The 20,378-nt window shown below is 39.8% G+C and overlaps 1 protein-coding gene and 1 long non-coding RNA gene across 2 annotated transcripts; both read left to right on the plus strand.

The window, feature by feature from the left end:
• The first annotated feature begins 209 nt into the window (after positions 1-209).
• On the plus strand, positions 210-4,921 carry LOC113010237 (uncharacterized). The gene is made up of 3 exons (XR_003270307.1): positions 210-239; positions 4,577-4,707; positions 4,817-4,921. It is a non-coding gene; the product is annotated as an uncharacterized LOC113010237 (long non-coding RNA).
• Positions 4,922-7,690: 2,769 nt separating this feature from the next.
• LOC113019591 (protein NLRC3-like) lies at positions 7,691-19,574 on the plus strand. Its single transcript, XM_026163364.1, has 10 exons — positions 7,691-7,885; positions 7,970-8,071; positions 10,103-10,219; positions 11,173-11,251; positions 12,092-12,317; positions 12,454-14,251; positions 14,632-14,805; positions 16,331-16,504; positions 17,903-17,949; positions 18,111-19,574. Exons 1-10 carry the CDS (start codon positions 7,797-7,799, stop codon positions 18,638-18,640), a joined length of 3,336 nt encoding a protein of 1,111 aa, XP_026019149.1. The 5' UTR covers positions 7,691-7,796; the 3' UTR covers positions 18,641-19,574.
• Positions 19,575-20,378: the final 804 nt, after the last annotated feature.

The following is a 20,378-nucleotide window of genomic DNA, read 5'->3' on the forward strand; positions in this document are numbered from 1 at the left end:
TGCATATGGTTTAGAACAAGGTTTCATGTCTTCACATGTCAACATTTGAACTTTACTTCTTCCTGAGCCAGTCTGAGCAGTCAAACTGCATAATTTTAAACCAGCACATGAAGGTGTGGCCCTCTCACACTCTTCAGGTAGAGTCCCTCCTTGTTCCAGGAAGCAGCTCACCTGTGTGTCTGTGATTAGTGTCCTGGTGTGGAGTGGAGCTTGTTGTTGTGTCTCTGTTTAAAGAAACTGTAAGTTTGCTTTGTTTCCTCCTTTAACAGTTTGTCTTTCGCACACAAACTTTACTGTTTGTTTCTGCTCTGTGATGTTTGGACCAGATGTTCATCTCTTATTTCAGGAAATACTATGATCACTCTCGTGTTTGAAGAAAAATCCACATGATTATAGATTATTGATTGTGCAACTCTGCACTGAAATATTTGTTACTCTGATGAACAGTTTTAACTGATCTCCTGAGCCCCAATGCACCCAGTAACGGGGGCAAATGGGGTGAACTGCCGTTTAACTCTCCACAACGTCAAGTCTTTTATGCAAATTTCGACATGTGTGGTATCCACAGAAACCTCAGAATCTTAGCATAAAGCTCATAAAAACAATTTCTACAAGCAAAAACAAGCAACAATTAAAAGAGGAGTCATGCAATTGCGCAAAAGTTCTCTAAATACAAACGGAGCGACAAACTAACCCGCCCTCATGTAAACAGGTAAACAATGCCCGGTTAGCAAGCAGAGCTGTAATTTTCAACAGACTCAGATCATTATTCACTGAATGTTTAGAACCACTACCATCAAGAATGACCATTTTAAGACCAGTGACAGACATGTGACTGGATTGCAAAAAGCAGAAACAAATCTACCTTCTAGTACCAGGTAAGATGGACATTTCCTTGGGGTTCCGTTGGTGCTGAATTCTGCTTCCTGATAAAAAGAAGCCTTTTTCTGACATTGCGTAGACACTCCTCCAGAAATTAATTTGCTGGCCTATGAGTTCTGCAAGGGCTGAACCACACATCCCGTAATTTTTAAACAAATGAAAGAGGTCAGTAAAGTCAGATTTTCAGGGTTTTTATCGGTTTTCAGCGTTATTTTGTTATCGTTTTGATCGTTAACTCGGTTTTCCTGGGTCTTTTCACGTGGGTTATGTGTAGAGGCTAAGCCTACGCTTGAAGCCACTGAGGTGGTCGTTAACGGGGGTGACGCGATGTCACTGGTATGCATGAATTAAGTTAACAGTCCAATAAATCTAGCAGTATGTATCTTGTCCTTTTTTGGTCTTTATTCTGTATCGACTTAGCATAACAGCGCAACGGTCACAAACTGTTTGCCTTCTTAATGACACACCTGACGCCGATTACGTGCGTCTACCTTAAATACCTTTACATTACATAATCAAAACAGAAAAAGGTGACCTCTAGTGACCACATAAGGTATTAACCCAAGAATGGCTCCTACATTATGAATAAATCTTCTTTTTTTTGGTACCGGTACTAGTTTTATTTTGTTGTATTTATCCGCGACACATTAAAGGCCGGTCCGTCAAAATATTGTCGGGCATAAACCGGTCCGTGGCGCAAAAAAGGTTGGAGACCGCTGACTTAGATGACTGACATAATGTGTATACATCTTTTAAAATTATGGAAATTGAGGACATACAAACCGTATATTTATTTTTATAATCACAATGACATTCAGTATACTGATTGAAAAACTGACCAGCATTCAGGTTTAATTGAAGTGTAGATATTTACATATCCTGTACCACGGCAGTCCTTTAAACATAGACACTGATCTACTATTGATAATGCCAAAACTTTATTCTTGACTCTTATTGGCTTTATTCCTAAAGTTGGGCTGCAAGCAAAAACAGTTGAATCCAATAAAATTGGACAAACAAAAACTTTACTTTTCTATAGATTTCTTGTAAAATAAACAAATACAAAGACCAGAAGCTTTGAAAAAAAAAAATAAACCAAACATCTTTGACTGGCCCCGTTTGTTTACATCACCCCAGTGCACACACTTTAGGAGCTGCCAATGGAGTTATTTTACTTGGGCCAGCACAGCGCAATGTCCCTGACGTTCTGACCAAGAAGCCCAAATGTCTCACACACACACACACACACACGTAGGCACACACACGCAGGCACACGCACGCACGCACACACACACCACCACCACCACCACCACCACCACCACCACCACTAACAACAACAAAAAAAACCCTTATAACCAGTGTTGGGTAAGTTACTTTAAAATAGTAACTTAGTTACATTACTAGTTACTTCTCTCAAAAGTAACTCAGTTACTTCAAGTTACTCGTTACTTTCCCTAGTAACTAGTTACTTTGAAAGTAACTTTGGTTTTACTCAGAATTCTCTTGTTAATGTGTTGCTTCCATAACTTTGCCAGTCTTCTAGCTTGCTTACTTGCCACAAGTGCACTGTGCCACCTACCAATAGAAAGGAAAAGATAATGTGCATATTTCCACGAGAGAAATCCCACGCCTGGACCGTCGTTGACTGCTGCCATGATTCTAGCCTACGTCACAGTGTCATGTGCGCCTTTTACATCCAACACAAAAACTGCAGTCGTGGTGCTTTGATTGTACTCAGAACTCGGAAATTCTGCATTCTGAATAAGAAGATGTAGGTAACACCAGACTGCAGATGAGCTGCATACAGGGCTGGACTGGGACAGAAAATTGGCCCGGGCGTTTTGACTAGAGACCGGCCCACCATTATTGGAAAAATCATAAAGCCTTTGAATGAAAACAAACACTGTTGTGACAGTGATGTACACTGTTCTGATGGTATATATGCATCAATCTATCAATCGTTTGTTGTAAGATTCAGATAATTATTTATTAAAAACTAGACATTTTAAAACGGAATAAGAAAGAAAAGTATTTCTTTGTGCCCCCTTTCCCTGTTAATGCCCTACCTGCCCCCCTGGCAAAACTTTGCTAGATCCGCCCCTGCACAGTTACCAGCTGTCAGCTACCTAAAAAGGATCCTGGGGTTATTTGTCTTTCAGAAACAGTTCATAACTTCCCTTCAACTCATTCATGTCACCTAAAAGGTAAACCTGTTTCTCCATCACAGCTCTGATGATTCAGTAAGGACATCTCCTGGTTTCATCTTCATGTTTCCCTCTCACCACATATCCAAACCATATCATGACCAGCAGGTTTACAGCTGTGGCTCCAGCAAACATCAGCTGATACTAGAAATTAATATTAAATAAATTCTAACAACAGCTGATCAAGCTTAAACGTGCTGCTGTTGTTTAGCGCGACATCCGCTGGTTTCCTCTTTCGGCGCAAAGTGAGCGATAAACAAACAAGAGAGCCGATCAGCTGATCACTGATCAGTTTTCATGATTGAAGTAGAAACAGGAGAGGGAGGGGGGAGAATGAGAGAAGAAGAGGCAGCTGTGCAGCAAAGACACAGAATAACTCCAGCGTAATATTTTCGCGTAATATTTTCTCTGAATACCAGACGGGACGTTTGGCAACTCTAATAACTTATGAACAAAATAAAGTTCAACATCAGTAACTTCATAGCACCCACCCAGCTGTATAGAAACTCCGTCATGCTAGCTAGCACGCAGTACGGAAAAAGTCAGAATAACGAAAATAAACTCCACCTAAACTTGGTTTATATCTGACCCAGAGAGACTGCAGGTCATAACTTCTTACCTGAAGTTCAGTTCACACTTGGACCGGCGGCCGCCTCGGGTCTCTTTTCCTTCTGCGTCCCTTTTCCTTCATCCACCTGCTGCCTCCACCACTTGCTAATGTTACTGAATCTGTGGAAGCTCCGCGATAGCCACCACACGAAGTAACGAGTAACGAGCCTATCTAAATCCCAGTAACGACTAACGCGTTCCTGATTTTGGCATAATAACTAGTTACCGTGCTCGTTACCACAATAATAACGTAGTTACTGTAACGCGTTACTTAATAACGTGTTAGTCCCAACACTGCTTATAACTGATTCAGTTTATGTACAAGAAATACTCACTTTTCTCTATAGCGCTCTATAGGGGACAGAAAAGCTTCTTACAGAAGACGTTACAGGTCTGTGAGAGCCAGAGATTTTCCTTGTTTGAGGTGACCAAATACTTATTTTCCACCCTGATTTAAGAATAAATTCTTTACAAATCCTACCATGTGGATTCATGGATTTTTTTTCACATTCTGTCTCTCACAGTTGAAGTGTACCTCTGGTGCAAATTACTGACCTCTGTCATCATTTTAGGTGGGGGAACTTGCACAATCGGTGGCTGACTAAATACTTTTTTTGCCCCACTGTATTTCAGGATAGAGTATTATGTGATTGTATGAGTATATTAATACTAAACCAAAACAAGTTTTTTATTAGCCTGTAAATTAAATTTATATTTAAAGAAAGGAAAATGTAAGTTTAGAGTTATGGTTAAGCCTCTATTGTAACACTGATGTTTCGTAGATATTAGCACTGTGTGGCTGGAACTGCAGCCATCACAAGTAGGTTCAATATTCTAAAATTAACATTAAAAATGTTTTCAATTTAATTATTTAACTTTAGAACATCCATGAGGTTCACCTGAGGGGGATATCTTTGGTTGCCAGTCTTGAAGAACACCAGCACTTATCCATAAATGAAAGATGGAGGATCTGGATACTTATTTTACACTTAATGGAGCGCTATAGAGAAAAGTGAGTATTTCTTGTACATAAACTGATTCAGTTTATGTACAATCACATTTTAGTTTACACTGTTATGTATGTATGATTTAATCTTTCTTTGTTTTCCGTGTTACTTCAGTGGCAGCTGCTCCCAGTCCCTTGGTCGATTAGCCAAGCGGTAGAAAATGGGTGGAGAAAGCCTATATGGAGACCTGCAAATTGGGTCATACGACAATTCTGGATCATGGGGGGGGGGGGGGGGAATTTGTTATGTTAGTTTTAGTTGGTTTTTGTGTGTTCTACACCTTTCTGTGTTTTGTTTTTGTTGGCCGATCAGCTAAGTTTCCCTTTTTTTTTTTGTTTAGGTAGGTTAGTTTGTTTGAGTTGGTAGTATTGTTTCTTGCCAGCTTTTCTAGCAACAAAGAGGTCTGTCACTTTGAACTCTTTTTATGGGCTCAAGTTTTTGAATTCTCTGTATAATTTTACAAAGATAGTTTTGGGGTAAAAAAAAGAAGAAACAAACTTTTTTTGCACTGCCTGACATTCCTTCACTGCTCGGTCCATCACAATACTCAAAAGTTAGCAAGGATAGCATTTCTCATTTTTAATCAGTAATTGTTATTTACTAGCTAGTCTTAAATGACTGTTCAGTACAGAAATGAAGCCCAACAATCATGTTTTACAGTCCTGTGGTCTCAGCCTCAGATGCTTATTAAATCACACAAAGCTCATGTAGAAACAAATGAACAAAATATGTTTTCCTTCATTTCTGTCAAACAAAGCTGTATGAAACATTTCCAGCTGTTAGTGTCATGGTTGCTAGGCAACCTATTTCACAAGCCTACAAGCCTCGCACTTCCGGCCTTAGCGGTCTTTGAGTACGCGGCCCTTGAGGACTGTTGAGGCTGTGTACTTTAAGGCTGCCGAACCTGAATTGGGATACAGCCATAGAGTAGCTAGCACTGCCTCCATCTGTGAAGAGCAGATTAGCTGTATACTGAGCAGGGTCCGAGTGCAGCCAACATTCTCACCCCCGGCCAGGTTAACCCTTTAACGACTTAGCCTTGTGTGTTGACTAAGAACCAAAAGGCTTAATACAAATGATATGTACAAGGCATTAAATTAGTGTTTTTTTTATTTTACTTTGATTACATTTAAACTTTGGAGTGGCTGACCCTAAATATTGGGGGTGGCAGTATAAATACTCAACATGCTGTTGCCATCACTTTTTCATTAGTAGGAAGCAAGCTAAGTGCAGGGAAGTGCAGGGATGATTTAATCAGTTTGTTCTTAAGCAGCAGACATTCAGGTTTTCCTTGTCTTTATGTTGTGATGAACACTTTGACTCCTGCTGCCAGACTCTTAAGGTTTTATGTTTATTTTGTACTTTGTCTTCTTAATCAGTGGAATTTTCTTCTTTTACTGTTTGATGCTTTTAATCATTTTTAGTTGGTCAGTGTGTGGTTTATTGTGTTTCTTGCATAGCCTTCCATTGACATCTTTGGATTTTTTATTAAACATTTTGAAATGTTTTCAGTCTCAATGAAGGCCCGCTTAAAATCATTTGAGTTAGTTGTGCTGGATTTGGTTGGACAATGCCAGCAATATTGCGTTAAATATGTTTATATCTGCCCCTCAATAACTAAAGAATGTGTAAAGTGCAGAAACAAACCCTAATACTTGTGTTTAATCTATTTCAAATTGAGTTTTCAAAGAAGAAAAAAGTTGATTGGAACGAAGTTTGAATTACTTGGTTAATGTTCACAGACAGACACACACATACTCAGACATGAGGAAATGTTCAGTTAAACATTCCTTTGAGTTGAGGCATCACAGAAAGTAATGGAGCAGAACAGGACGTCAGACTGTTATTTAATATGTTCAAAACAACTCTGTGTGATTTGGATTAATATGTAAATCAAACAAACCACTGATCTGTGTTAATGTTTATACAGTCCTGTTAAATAACATAATGATGCTTTTCAATGCTCAGGTGTGCTTCAAACTAAAACTATGCTGCATGCAGTTACATCTTTTTTCTAGTTTGATGATCTATAATCACATCCACATGATTATAGATTATTAAGTGACTGGAATCAAACAATTTGATGAACAAGTGATGTTTTATTAATTTATTTGTAATACAAACTGTTTTGTGTTTTTATTTCTCAGAAGGAAATGGTCATCTCTCTATTTGAAGTGATACAAAGCTGTATGCTGCCATTTCCTGTTGGTTGTTTTAAAATAAAATGACTAATGTTGGTAATGTTGGTTTGGTTTAGCTGCAGGGCAGATGTGACAAATGATGCTGCACAGTCTCAGTGTTCATGTGTCAGCCAGACAGTGTGAGAGAGAAAATTATGTTTTTTTTTATCAGTGTACAACCAAACTGCTTCAAAATTTACATTCACAGTGAAGCTTGACACAAAAAGCCTTTCCACATAAATAGCTTGTTGAAATTTCACTCAAAGAGCAGTGTTTATTCCTATAAGTGTTTTTTTTCCAGCATTTACTAGAATATTTTTAGCAAAAGTGTGTGTATTTCTACTGAAAGGTGATGTGTAGTTTTTCCACCTCTGGTCAGCGGTGTGTGTGTGTATGAAGCGTTGTCTGTCTCACACATGACACAAGCACACTTTGATGAACTCAGAAAGAACTGCCAGCCATGGGATATGTTTGAGAGCTTCACAAATGGTAAGATGTATATGTGACAGGACTGCAGTTGGGGACTTGAAATGTTTCTGTAACAGTGCCAGCTCAGGGCCAAGGCAAGAAGCCCAACTAGAAAGCCCGTCTTAAGTATTTCCAGATGTGAGCAGTTAGGCCACAGCGTGTGTAAACATAAATGTCGAGGAGTTTGTCCTTTGTCTTTATTCTGTTGCACAAACTGGACTAAATGTTCCTCATTGTCTCCCTCCTCAGCTAAACCCCCATTATAGCAGGTTGGCAACCTGTCCAGGGTGTACCCTACCTCTAGCCCTATGAATAGGCTCCAGCCCCCCCCCCCCCCCCCCCCTAACCCTTAAAAGGATAAGCGAGAGAATGTATGGATGAATAATTTGTGTTTCCTCCGCAGGTGAAGGTAGAAGGTGTGTGTGAGCTGATGTGATTTCAGTAGCATGGATCAGTGTGAGGACAGAGAGGAGGGAGCCCCTCCCTCTAAAAGCACTCTGTGTGGGGAACATGAGAGCCAGACCAAAGCTCAGAGGTGAGATGACCATTTCTAACTGTCCATGACTCTTCTCCATGTCACAGCTCAGCACTCACATCACTGCTGCATCATTATTCACAGGAACCAGCCTGGACCTGAACCCACCTCTGTGTCCTTACACAGTGACTGGTCTAAAAAGGACCCCATTTGTTTTAATGTCCATCCTGTATCTGCTGCAGAGAGGTGAGCTGTTAGTAACGTGAACTCTTTTATATAACTGTTTGATGTTGCTGGATATAAACTGCAGTGCAAACACATCATTCCCTCAATCCCATTTAAACTGTATGTTAAACAGCAACAGGACGTAGGTGCTCTTGCAGTTTTCCCCATTGCTTGTCTTGAATCTTGCTGATGGGGTTCAGACCTATGCAGAATCGCAGTGGGGACAGACCGTCTCTTTCGTAAATTCCCATTTGCTGGTGTTTTGCCCCTCAGGTATTTCTGCCAATTACTTTCTGTATGTATTATTGTAAGGTCTACCTTACAATATAAAGTGCCTTGAGGCGACTGTTGTTGCGATTTGGCACTGTATAACTAAAATTGAAATTGAATTGAAATTTCTTTCTCCCCCTCATGTATGGAGCCATGTTTCGTTTCATCTTAGCCGCTGCGACACTTGGTTCAAGCCCAACAAGCTTCACCGAAGCTTCCATGGTGCGCTGAGGCAGGTCATTGGTCAATAGTTGTGATTGGTCCCTTCTGGGTATCCTTGGTGATCTGAACTGTCCAGCCTTCATTTAGCCACTCTGCGTGGCTCTTGTCAATTAGCATCAGGTTTGTTTGTGCAGCTCATGGAGTTTAGTCAGCTTCAGCCAGTAGGTGTGAATCATGTCAGGACCTGGTGCTGTCCAACTCTTCATACTGGATACTTTTTCATGGATTTCCGCCACTTTAATGGTTAAAGGATCTTGTTCAGGAAAGTTGCTGTGTTTTGCTCTTAGATCCACTAGCAGCTGACCTTTTTTGTTATGGGTTGCATCCTTTCTGATATGCTCATCTAGTATCATTCTGTCTCTAGCCTGAGTGGTGGAGCTATTTGCTAGAATTATATGCGCATTCCAATATTCCGTAATCTCATCCTTTGTTATTCCAGTAGCCCGATCAGTATTTCATGGTTCCTCAAGTTGTGATGCAGATAGATATCAGAGCAGATGTCCATAGCATGTGATCATCCCAAATTTTATGCAACAAAACATCTTTTTACAAAGCACATCCAAGCAGTTTACAACATAAACGCACAAAGCTAACTCAGTTTTTCACCAAAGTACTAGTCCTGATATCTATCAGCATGTCTGTAGAGGAAACGCTTATTTCTTAAATCCAGCTTCACAGACAGTGTTAGGGCTCCATGGTCTAAATTGGCCTTTATGTATGCAATGTTTCATGCCTAGTTTAATGCTGACATTTAGAAATATGAACAAAATGGAAAACTAAAGACAGGAAGAGAATGGCTGGTGTTACGTCTGGTTCAGTTTGGGTAAGAAGGAAAAACAGCCGAGTCCGTGTAGGTGACAAAAATAGTGATTTTATTACATGCTTCTAAGACAGAAGCATGGGAAGACAAGCGTACAGCCACAGATCTCCAAAGAGTGGACCGTTCCCCATCCTTATATAAACCCATGATGACATCACACAGTTAGACCTTACTGGAAATGATAACAGTCTCCCCATAGTCCAAAGTTCTCCTTATACAAACATCAGATGATACTTTAGAGAAAAACAAGTGTGTGACATGTCATGTTGTGCAGTTCTGTGAGCCTGCGTGTCCAACTAGAGAATGTCCTGACATGACCTCCCTGTGTAAATAAGGGTGAACTCTCTATGTGCATGTTCTGATGTAGGCCTGCAAATGAATTAGAACACGGTCCTGCTGGACCCTCCAGTTATGGACGGTGAATACAATGCTGTGGATACCATTTGAGACTTGATTACAATGATGATAACCTGCATACATTAATCTTTACTCAGATTACCATAGATATAAAACAAAGATTATACTGTCATCAGATTCCACAATGGTAAATGATTAATGATTGATACTTCTAATTATAACTGTGATCATAAGAATACAAAATAAAATATCTCCTGGTCACACTGGATAATTTGGTTTGTTTGGGATTTTTTTTTACATTTATTTATAGATTTTATTAAACTATTTGGATTTTTAAATCAAGAAAATAAACTTAAAGTATTTTTTTTCTTTTTTTCTATCAGGATCAATCTGATATCTGATCCCCATGAACCTGGCACCAGCTGTGTGTCCTTCAAGAGTGACCAATCAAAGGATTATATTCAAACATTTAAATCAGGCCTCTGTCCTCCTGCAGAGAGGTAATGTGTGTCTAAATGTTGTTGTGACTCAGTGTTTATGAATAAATCCTCCACCATGATCAATGTCAACTCAGCTCTTTTTCACACACATTTCTATTTTCATATGTGAAGCAGTGTGTGTTGGAGTGTTTCCATGAACACAGCAGTTAGAGTTTAAAGAATGGATGTGGGAGGAGGCGTTTCTTTAGTGAAGAAAAAATGTAGTTGTTGTAGTCCTCTATCATCCAGTTTCATTCTCATTGAGACGGGATTTACAGTTCTCTCACAAATGGCATCAAAGCAAAACCTCCTCCATCCAAGCCTCACATAAAGAACAATGTCAAAACGGCTGAAATTTAAAAAATGGAGGGTATCTTTACACTGTCACCACATAATTATAACAAATTCTACAAAGATGAAAATTTTATAGTTTGTATTACTTTTGTATTACTCTGGATGTTGGTCCTGAGTTTTATTCCACCACCTAGCCGGGGTCTTTCTATGTGGAGTTTACATGTTCTCCCCATGTTTGGGTGAGTTCTCTCCGGGTACTTGCAGTTAGTGGTGTTAGGTAAGTTGGTCAATCTAAATTGCCCATAGGTCTGAATGTGAATGGTTGTCTGTGAAGGGTGTTAGCCCAGCAACAAATTGGCGACCTGTCGAGGGTGCAGCCTGCCTCTATGGTAGCTGAAAAAGGCTACAGTCCCACATGACCCCTAAGCAGAAGAAAATGGATGGATGGATAATCTGGACATTTGTACAGATGGCTCTCTATTTAAAACCCAGCAGTTCTTTGCTCCAACAATATAGATTCTGATATCTTGTGAGAACTGCCCTAGCATTAGCATAGACACACTTTAGAAATTATTGCTTTTTTGTTACTATTATTATTATTATTTTTTATGTCAAGGACGAGCATCTTGACTAATTGGTTATGTTTATTATTATTATTCATCTTCATGATGCCTCCACAGAGTGGACCAGCAGAGCTCAGAGCTTCCCAGTGGTCAGGCTGCCCAGCAGCATCAAACACAGCTGGACTCCATATTTATGGTCTGTACATATACAACAACTATTTTTGTTGGATGAGGAGGCAGGGGTATTTGACAGACCTCTGCCTCCTCTAAACTGCATGACATAATTATATTTCATGCAAATACATGTCAAATGCTGGCTCTGTTTGTAGGGCCCAGTAAACTATTAGCTAAAAATTAGCTTCTTTCTAGCTAATTAGTAAGAATTATAGAAAAAAATATTTCTTGGTGTTTCATGAAATGTCTTCATCAAGTTTTTAAAAGAAGTCAAGGTTTGGATTTCATTAGGACTCTGGATATTACACATAATTGAATTGCTTTCTATGAATTTAGCCTTTACTGTGAACAATTGGTTGTAAAACAGAGGTTGCAAAAATGTTCAAGCCAGTGGTTGCATCAGGGTGTAATTAACATGTGGCAGAGGTGAGATGTCACATAACCTTGACATTAGCTGAATATCATATCTTTCATTTAAGAGCTCATATTTCCTTATTATATCAACCAATTCACTCACAAACTGCAGGTTTACTTTTGGTTCCTAAAGTTTCTAACAATAGAATGAGATGAATAATTCTGAAGATCGTCTCCTGTTAAATCAGAGACCAGTTTGGTTTCAATAGAAAGACACCTGTCTTTTAAGGCTTCCAACTTTCATTTGTCCTTGTAGTTACGGTCAGTGGTGAGCTTAAGCTGAGAAACTTCTGATGATGCTTCTCTTTTCTAAGCTTCTCTCTGCACTCTCATTTATACAAATACTTCGTTTCTCTGTTCCACCTCTTGTCACTTGCATTTTGCTCTGTTGTCTCTCAGTATCTATGGCCCACCTCCCCACCCTCATTCATGAAGTATTCCATTGCAGGTCTTGGAAGACAAAATGATCACTTTTGTAAAAGAAGAACTTAAAAAGATACAGAAGGTTCTGAATCCAGATTACGCAGAATGCTCACAGAGTCAAACGGAGAATAACCAGGCATTCAAGGGTGAGGAAGAATGCCATAAGGACAGTAGAGAATCATTAGTAAACATCATACTGAACTTCCTGAGGAGAATGAAGCAGGAGGAGTTGGCTGATGAAGTGCAGAGCAGTAAGAGGATTTCTCAAATGATTTAAGCTACTAGATAAACTGGGGTTCTAGTATTGATTCAATAAATACACATATATATTCAAAATATGTGCATATAATAATTCCTATTGATATTTTTGTCTATTGACTCATTTAGGAACTTTAATTAGGAATGCTGAGTGGACTAAGCATCAACTTAAATCTACTTTGAAGGAGAAGTTCCAGTGTGTGTTTGAGGGGATCGCTAAAGCAGGAAACCCAACCCTTCTGAATCAGATCTACACAGAGCTCTACATCACAGAGGGAGGGACTGCAGAGGTTAATAATGAACATGAGGTCAGACAGATTGAAACAGCATCTAAGAAGCTAGACAATCTGGAGTCTACAATCAGACATGAAGACATATTTAAAGGCTCACATGAAAAAGATGAACCAATCAGAACAGTGCTGACAAAGGGAGTGGCTGGCATTGGGAAAACAGTTTTAACACAGAAATACTCCCTCGACTGGGCTGAAGACAAAGCCAACCAGGACATCCAGTTCATATTTCCATTCACCTTCAGAGAGCTGAATGTGCTGAAAGAGGAAAAGTTCAGCTTGGTGGGACTTGTTCATTACTTCTTTAAAGAAACCAAAGAAGCAGGAATCTGCAGCTTTGAAGACTTCCAGGTTGTGTTCATCTTTGATGGTCTGGATGAGTGTCGACTTCCTCTGGACTTCCACCAAACTACAATCCTAACTGACCCTAGAAAGTCCACCTCAGTGGATGCGCTGCTGATAAATCTCATCAGGGGGAAACTGCTTCCCTCTGCTCGCCTCTGGATAACCACACGCCCTGCAGCGGCCAATCAGATCCCTCCTGGATGTTTTGACATGGTGACAGAGGTCAGAGGATTCACTGACCCACAGAAGGAGGAGTACTTCAGGAAGAGATTTAGGGATAAAAAGCAAGCCCACAGAATCCTCTCCCACATCAAGACATCACGAAGCCTCCACATCATGTGCCACATCCCAGTCTTCTGCTGGATCACTGCTACAGTTCTGGAGGATGTGCTGGAAACCAGAGAGGGAGGACCACTGCCCAAGACCCTGACTGAGATGTACATCCACTTCCTGGTAGTTCAGGCCAAAGTGAAGAAGGTCAAGTATGACGGAGGAGCTGAGACAGATCCACACTGGAGTCCAGAGAGCAGGAAGATGATTGAGTCTCTGGGAAAACTGGCCTTTGATCAGCTGCAGAAAGGAAACCTGATCTTCTATGAATCAGACCTGACAGAGTGTGGCATCGATATCAGAGCAGCCTCGGTGTACTCAGGAGTGTTCACACAGATCTTTAAAGAGGAGAGAGGACTGTACCAGGACAAGGTGTTCTGCTTCATCCATCTGAGTGTTCAGGAGTTTCTGGCTGCTCTCCATGTCCATCTGACCTTCAGCAGCTCTGGACTCAATCTGCTGGAAGAACAAAAAACTTCCCAGAAATTTAAAACAATAGATCCTACATTCTTCTACCAGAGTGCTTTGAACAAAACCTTAGAGAGTCGAAATGGACACCTGGACTTGTTCCTCCGCTTCCTCCTTGGTCTTTCACTGCAGACCAATCAGGTTCTCCTACAAGGTCTGCTGACACAGACAAGAAGTAGCTCATTGACCAATCCCGAAACAGTTCAGTACATCAAGAAGAAGCTCAGTGAGAATCTGTCTGCAGAGAAAAGCATCAATCTGTTCCACTGTCTCAATGAACTGAATGATCTTTCTCTAGTGGAAGAGATCCAACAGTACACAAGTTCAGGAAGTCTGTCCACAAATGAACTGTCTCCTGCTCAGTGGTCAGCTCTTGCCTTCATCTTACTGTCATCAGAAAAAGATCTGGAAGTGTTTGACCTGAAGAATTACTCAGCTTCAGAGGAGGCTTTTCTGAGGCTGCTGCCAGTGGTCAAAAACTCAAATACAGCACTGTAAGTAAATTTGTGCTCATCCCTTCATTTTCAAAATACTTAACGGAGAATCCATCCATTTTCTCCTACTTATCGGGTCAGGAGGTGTAGAGTGGGTGGAAGTGCTGGAGCCTATCCAATCACCCTTAACGGTGGGAGTCAGGGTATACCTTGGGCTTTTCACCAATCTAATGCAGGATTAACAAAGAGAAACAGACAAGTATTCATACTCAATTACTGAATTAATCTTAAAGTGAAGTTGATTCTGTTCATATGGGCATAATAGTCTCACTGGGAGGGACGTTTTGTCATTCAAGTGACATCTTCAGTCTCAGATGACAACAATAGGTTTTAGGTAAACCATTGTGGATTTTTTTGTCAGAAATGTTATTGTGTTTCAGACTTGGTGGCTGTAACCTCTCAGAGAGAAGCTGTGAAGCTCTGACCTCTGTTCTCAGCTCACAGTCTTCTAATCTGAGAGAGCTGGATCTGAGTAACAACAACTTGCACGACTCAGGAGTGAAGATGCTCTCTACAGGACTGCAGAGTCTGTGTTGTACACTGGAAACTCTCAGGTAAGCAAACTTTTCCACTTTAATTCAAAAAGTCAGAATTTCTGGATAATTATTATTGCATATACAGCTGAACTTTAGAAAAATGTAAAATTACATTTTGACATGTTACATGCATGATGAGATTCTTATTTGCTATCTAAAAATGTTTGATGTGCAAATTCTGTTTTAGATTTGTTTGTATAAATTACTTAGGCAATGATCATTCAGAGATTGAGGGCCATTTGTGTTCAAAGCATTTTAGTTTCCTTTTATTGTTATGAAACTTAAAGTCAGGGCTGAGATAGGACTGTAGAAAAATAGGAGAAAGCAACATTTGGCATTTAACTAGATTGCCAAAAGAAAAAGTATATTGTATATACATCCACAGAGATGCTGAGACACATTTGTCAGTGATTTTTCCTGAGGTCACCTGGTATTTTGGGCTCTAAAACACAAGTAGAGTCTTGATTAGTGATCCAGCCAAAAGAGTTAACTTGTCAAACAGTAATTCTGCAAATGTACTACTTATAAAGTTAGGGAGACTAAAAAACTTGGATGAGTGACATCGACTGAAAATGCTATGTCCAGATACAAAAATCAACAAGACTGTGTCTACAAATTATGGAACAAATGAAGTTGGGAAGACTTTTTTTTTTTTTTTTTAATTCTAGTGAAAAACATTTCCAAGAATCTGCAGAAATCTCAGGTGGCACTGTCCTGATGTGGTTGTGGACCCATGCAGTAATTTTCAAGAAGAAATCAAGTCTGTTGTTAATACAGTGCCAACTCAGACCCAAAGATAACAAGCATCCAGTATTAAATTAGTTTAGTCTGTTTACCCTGCGCACAGACAATCTGAAGGAATCATTTGCTGAAAACCTGGACTGGAGTAGAAAGTTTACTAGAAAATGTGAGTGCATCTTAATCGACAATCTCTACTACGGCCAACACTAAAAACCAATCAACAGATCTACACCATATCAACAGTGATCCTTGAAATTTTTGGCTACAAGACAAACATCCACAAGGAGAATTACCCTCCATGAAGGGGTATAGAGGCCAAGATGAACCATAAAGGAAAGTTTGTCAACTATCAGAACTGCAGCAAAGACATCCCTGAAATATAAAGCAATAAGGCCTTACCTGATGATTAGCTAACTGCCTAAAGAAGCATATCAGAGAATATACATACAGAATATATGTGTAGGTGTTCCTAATATTAGGCCAGATTGATCTATGAACTGCACTCATTAGTTAAAGGCATCTGTATTGTTATTGGTATGATTTTTAGAAAAAAACAAGCCCTTTGTTTCCTTGATATCAATTTGATACAGAAATGTACAGTTATGCATGAACTACATATAGTTCCTAGAGTTTTCAAAAGTAGATGTGGATTATTAAAAAAAAAAAGAGAGAGAGACAACAAATATTATAGTTGTAGTTGTCTCACTATAAATAAGAAAAAGACAACTGAAGAAAATGAGAAAAAAAATGAAGTACATAAGAGAGCTGTCTATTGATGAATTGTTGTTTGGTGTATTTTCAGTCTGTCAGGCTGTCTGATCACAGAGGAAGGCTGTACTTCTCTGGCTTTAGCTCTGAGTTCCAATCCCTCTCATCTGAAAGAGCTAGATCTGAGCTACAATCAACCTGGAGACTCAGGAATAAAACTGCTGTCGGCAGGATTGATGGATCCATCCTGGGGACTAGACACTCTCAGGTATGAGGAGAATGTCTAATAGAAGAGGAGGAGCTGGGAACATTTCTTTCCATTTTTCCTTTGCTCACAAAAGAAACATTAGTCCACTTTGTCAAGAAAATTGAGAGATACTTACAAATTCGGACACCAAGAACTTGCCCAGGAACAATAATTTTAACTGGCTATAGCTCTATGCTGTACTCACTAAAGTTTGTTGCAGGCAACGTAATTTCAGCTATACAGCTAGCTTAACATTCTTTATTCCCAGCACTTCATCCTCCAAGAAACAGGCTGCTTGTTGTGTTTGGAAGGATTTAATGATGAAAATAAATTCTCTAATATTGCTCTAATGAAAGATACATGACCACAAATTAAACATCTGCTGAAAAGAATACAAGCATCTACCTGCCTCCATGTGATTTAACTCAAAATAGTGTCAAAACTTACTAATACACATTAAATGTATAGGAACTTACGGATGAAGCCAATATTGTGGACTTTAACAGCAGGATTGCAGAGATTGCCATCAGATTACAAATGTTTTTACTGTAGCAGCTAAAGAGCACACTACTTCCTGTAGACCACTTCCTCTACAAAAAAGACATTCTGCTTAGTTACCACTAGGTGGTAGTAACACTTCTTAAATAACTATAATATGTCTGTTCCATGACACTCCCTGCCTGGCATATTAACCCTTTAAGGCCGGTCATAAATTGTCCAAAATGTCTTAGCATACTGAAGCATAAAGTGCTAATTTTGGCGATACCAAGAGCTTGAGCCCAATCCTGAAATACAACCTCACACAAATTCCCTAATGCTTCCATCTTTATTTTAAGCTTCTTCTTTTTTTTCCTGGACTTTTTGAACATTCTATAAAGATACCACATTTACAATGATACTAGGTTTTTCAACTATTCTAACATGCATGCTTCCCTTAGGTACTTTATTTTAAACACCTGTGGCAATGAATGTTATTGGAACACCTGAATTCGATGATTTAGATGGGTGAATTCCATGGGTTTATACTGAATATAAAGTATGGAGTATTATGTTGAGAAACTGATATTATAAGATAACTCTGTAATGTGATCTACGAAAATATGAATCAGTTGATTTTAAAGGAACCTCTCTCACAGAGCTCTGCAAAAGTTTCCCGGAAGGACCAGTAAGTCCCACATTTATCTAAAAAGTGATGCTCATGCGCAATGTAGATTATTCCTTGCTGACTGAAGGAGTAACTTTCTGTAGGTAATCAGTAAAGTGAGACAAAGGATTATGATGTATGTATGATGTAAAAATGTTGTACTGTTCCTTTTGTTAGTGTGTAATAGTATGTGTATGAGAGCCATGTAATAGCCATGTGTGCATGCTAAGACTGTGCTGGTCTGACAGCCCCCCCCCCCCCCCTCCTCCTTTCAGGGTGGAGCCTGCTGGAGTCCAATGGCTGACACCAGGTCTGAGGAAGTGTAAGTGTGTTTTTAATGGGATTCATGAAAACAAAGCAGCACACATTCAACCATCTTCATCATTCACATCTCTGATGTCAGGAGTCATCATCAAAGTGTCAATCAATGAACAGATGATGGATCAATAACTGCAGCTGGATTGTGTTTGTTCTCTCCATCAGATTCCTGTCAACTCACAATCGACACAGACACAGTACACACAAAGCTCCAACTGTCTGACAACAACAGGAAGATGACACATGTGGAGGAGGTTCAATCATATCCTGATCATCCAGACAGATTTGATCGACTTACTCAGCTGCTGTGTAGAAATGGTCTGACTGGTCGCTGTTACTGGGAGGTCGAGTGGAAAGGAACGGTTCTCATATCAGTCACTTACAGAAGAGTCAGAAGGAAAGGAAACAGTAAAGCGTGTATCTTTGGATGGAATGATCAGTCCTGGTGTCTGTACTGCACTAATGATGGTCCTGATTCTGTCAGGCACAACAACAAAGGAATATCCATCAACTCTTCTTCCTCTGTCTCTAACAGAGTAGCAGTGTATGTGGACTGTCCTGCTGGCACTCTGTCCTTCTACAGAGTCTCCTCTGACACTCTGATCCATCTGCACACCCTGAAAACCACATTCACTGAAACTCTTTATCCTGGATTTAACCTCTGGTTTCCTGGTGCCTCAGTGAGTCTGTGCTGAATTGAATGTAAAGAGTGTCCTCCTGTTAGATAAACACTCTGACTGTACATGTCTCTCTTTCACTCAGAAACACGTTTTCAGATTCATGGATTCAATCAGTTGATGTTTTAAACTGTTCTTGTAAACTTCTTCCTCTTCAGTCCTTTAAAGATGGAAGCTCCCGTTATTCCAGGCTCCACATGCTGTTTTTTCTGTCTTTTTCCACTCAAAGCTTCACAGTGAGTATCAGTACGTTGTGTTTCTCTGAAGCTCAGGTCACAACCAGCTCCTCTGCATTTTCAACAAGTCTGAGCTCATTAAAATGAATCCAAATGTTTGATTTCTCTTTCTTAATGGGATTTTTCCAAACTCTTGTTGGGATGGAATTATTTGAAGTGCCGCAATTCCATGATTTGAATTAACTAAAATGCCATATAACTGTATAGTGTAGTATTAAGTAGACACGGCCCTGGGAAATAAAGGCATTAGACTACGTGTCCTTGGGGGTTAGAATGCTGTAGACTCTTGCCCACGCTTGCCTGGGAAAAGCAGATAACAGGGGAGCATCTTCTAGTGGAAAGTTACTGAAACACTGTTGTTTAGGCTAGAATGAGAGAGCTGGTAATATAACCGTTAGGGGCACACCACCCTTTTGAGATCCGCGGCAATGTGTCATGGAGGATGCATCTTCCTTCTAGAAGTAATTGTGTAAGAGAATAAAATGTGAAATGGTCTACTGAGTAGTGTTTTGTCTTCCATTGGATGCCTATGAGGAATCAAAAAGTGTTGAAGTGTTGATATTTAACACTCTCCACGTGCTCTTACTGTTTCACTCATCATTGGAAGCTCATTATTTGAAAATGTTTCAGCCAGCTGAAAATATTGGATTGTACTGAGGGATCATAATGCATGTGGCTTATCTAATAAATATTAAAGGCTACATTACCATTTAAAACTGAACACTTGGGAGTGTTTCCTGAAAACCCTCTCTTGTCTGATCATTTCCTGATAACATTTCAATTTACAATAATTGACACAGCAGCGGGGAGTAGACTCCATCACGGTAGATGTTGGGTCTGCGCTTGCAGGTGTTAAATTATAATATTATTTTATGCCATGTTAGACCCCTAATTAAAGATTGTGAATTATTATGTAGTCTTAGTTTGCATTATTCTCCTGAATTAGAAGAAGCTGATAACTATTGCATTAGTTAAACTGATTTGCATTACATTAGACTGCTGATTTATTGTGGATGAATGATATTGTTTTATGATGTTATAAGAAATACTGGTTGCAGAAAGTCATCGCCTTATTTGTCTGATTAGAAGAGAACGGAACATGCTGGAGTTTTCTGCCCCATCTCAGCAGGAGCAGATAAACGGGGAGCCAAGTTCGTAGCTTAGGCGCCGTGTGAGAGAAAAGCATGTGAATGTTTAGGCTTTTATGATAAGGTGGAGGCACCAGAGGCTATAAGAGTTTGATCAATGCTCCACCATTTTGAGATCTGAGGCTGTCTGCATACAGAGTCCATCTCCCACGCGTGTGACTATTAAAATCATCGTTTGACTTAACCCGGCCAGACCAGTGTTGTTATTGTGGTTTTTCCTCTTGTCTCCATCCCCAATTTTGAACTCGTAACACAGGCCACGCTGGTTCAGAGATTTTTCACCTGTCAACAAAGCAAGACAAACAGCTAAACCGGTTTTTAACTTGTGGCGCAAGGGAAGCCAATCGGAACCAGGCTCTTGGAGCTAAACGC

This window comes from Astatotilapia calliptera, chromosome 3 (genome assembly GCF_900246225.1).
Source record: "Astatotilapia calliptera chromosome 3, fAstCal1.2, whole genome shotgun sequence".
Lineage (NCBI taxonomy): Eukaryota > Metazoa > Chordata > Actinopteri > Cichliformes > Cichlidae > Astatotilapia > Astatotilapia calliptera.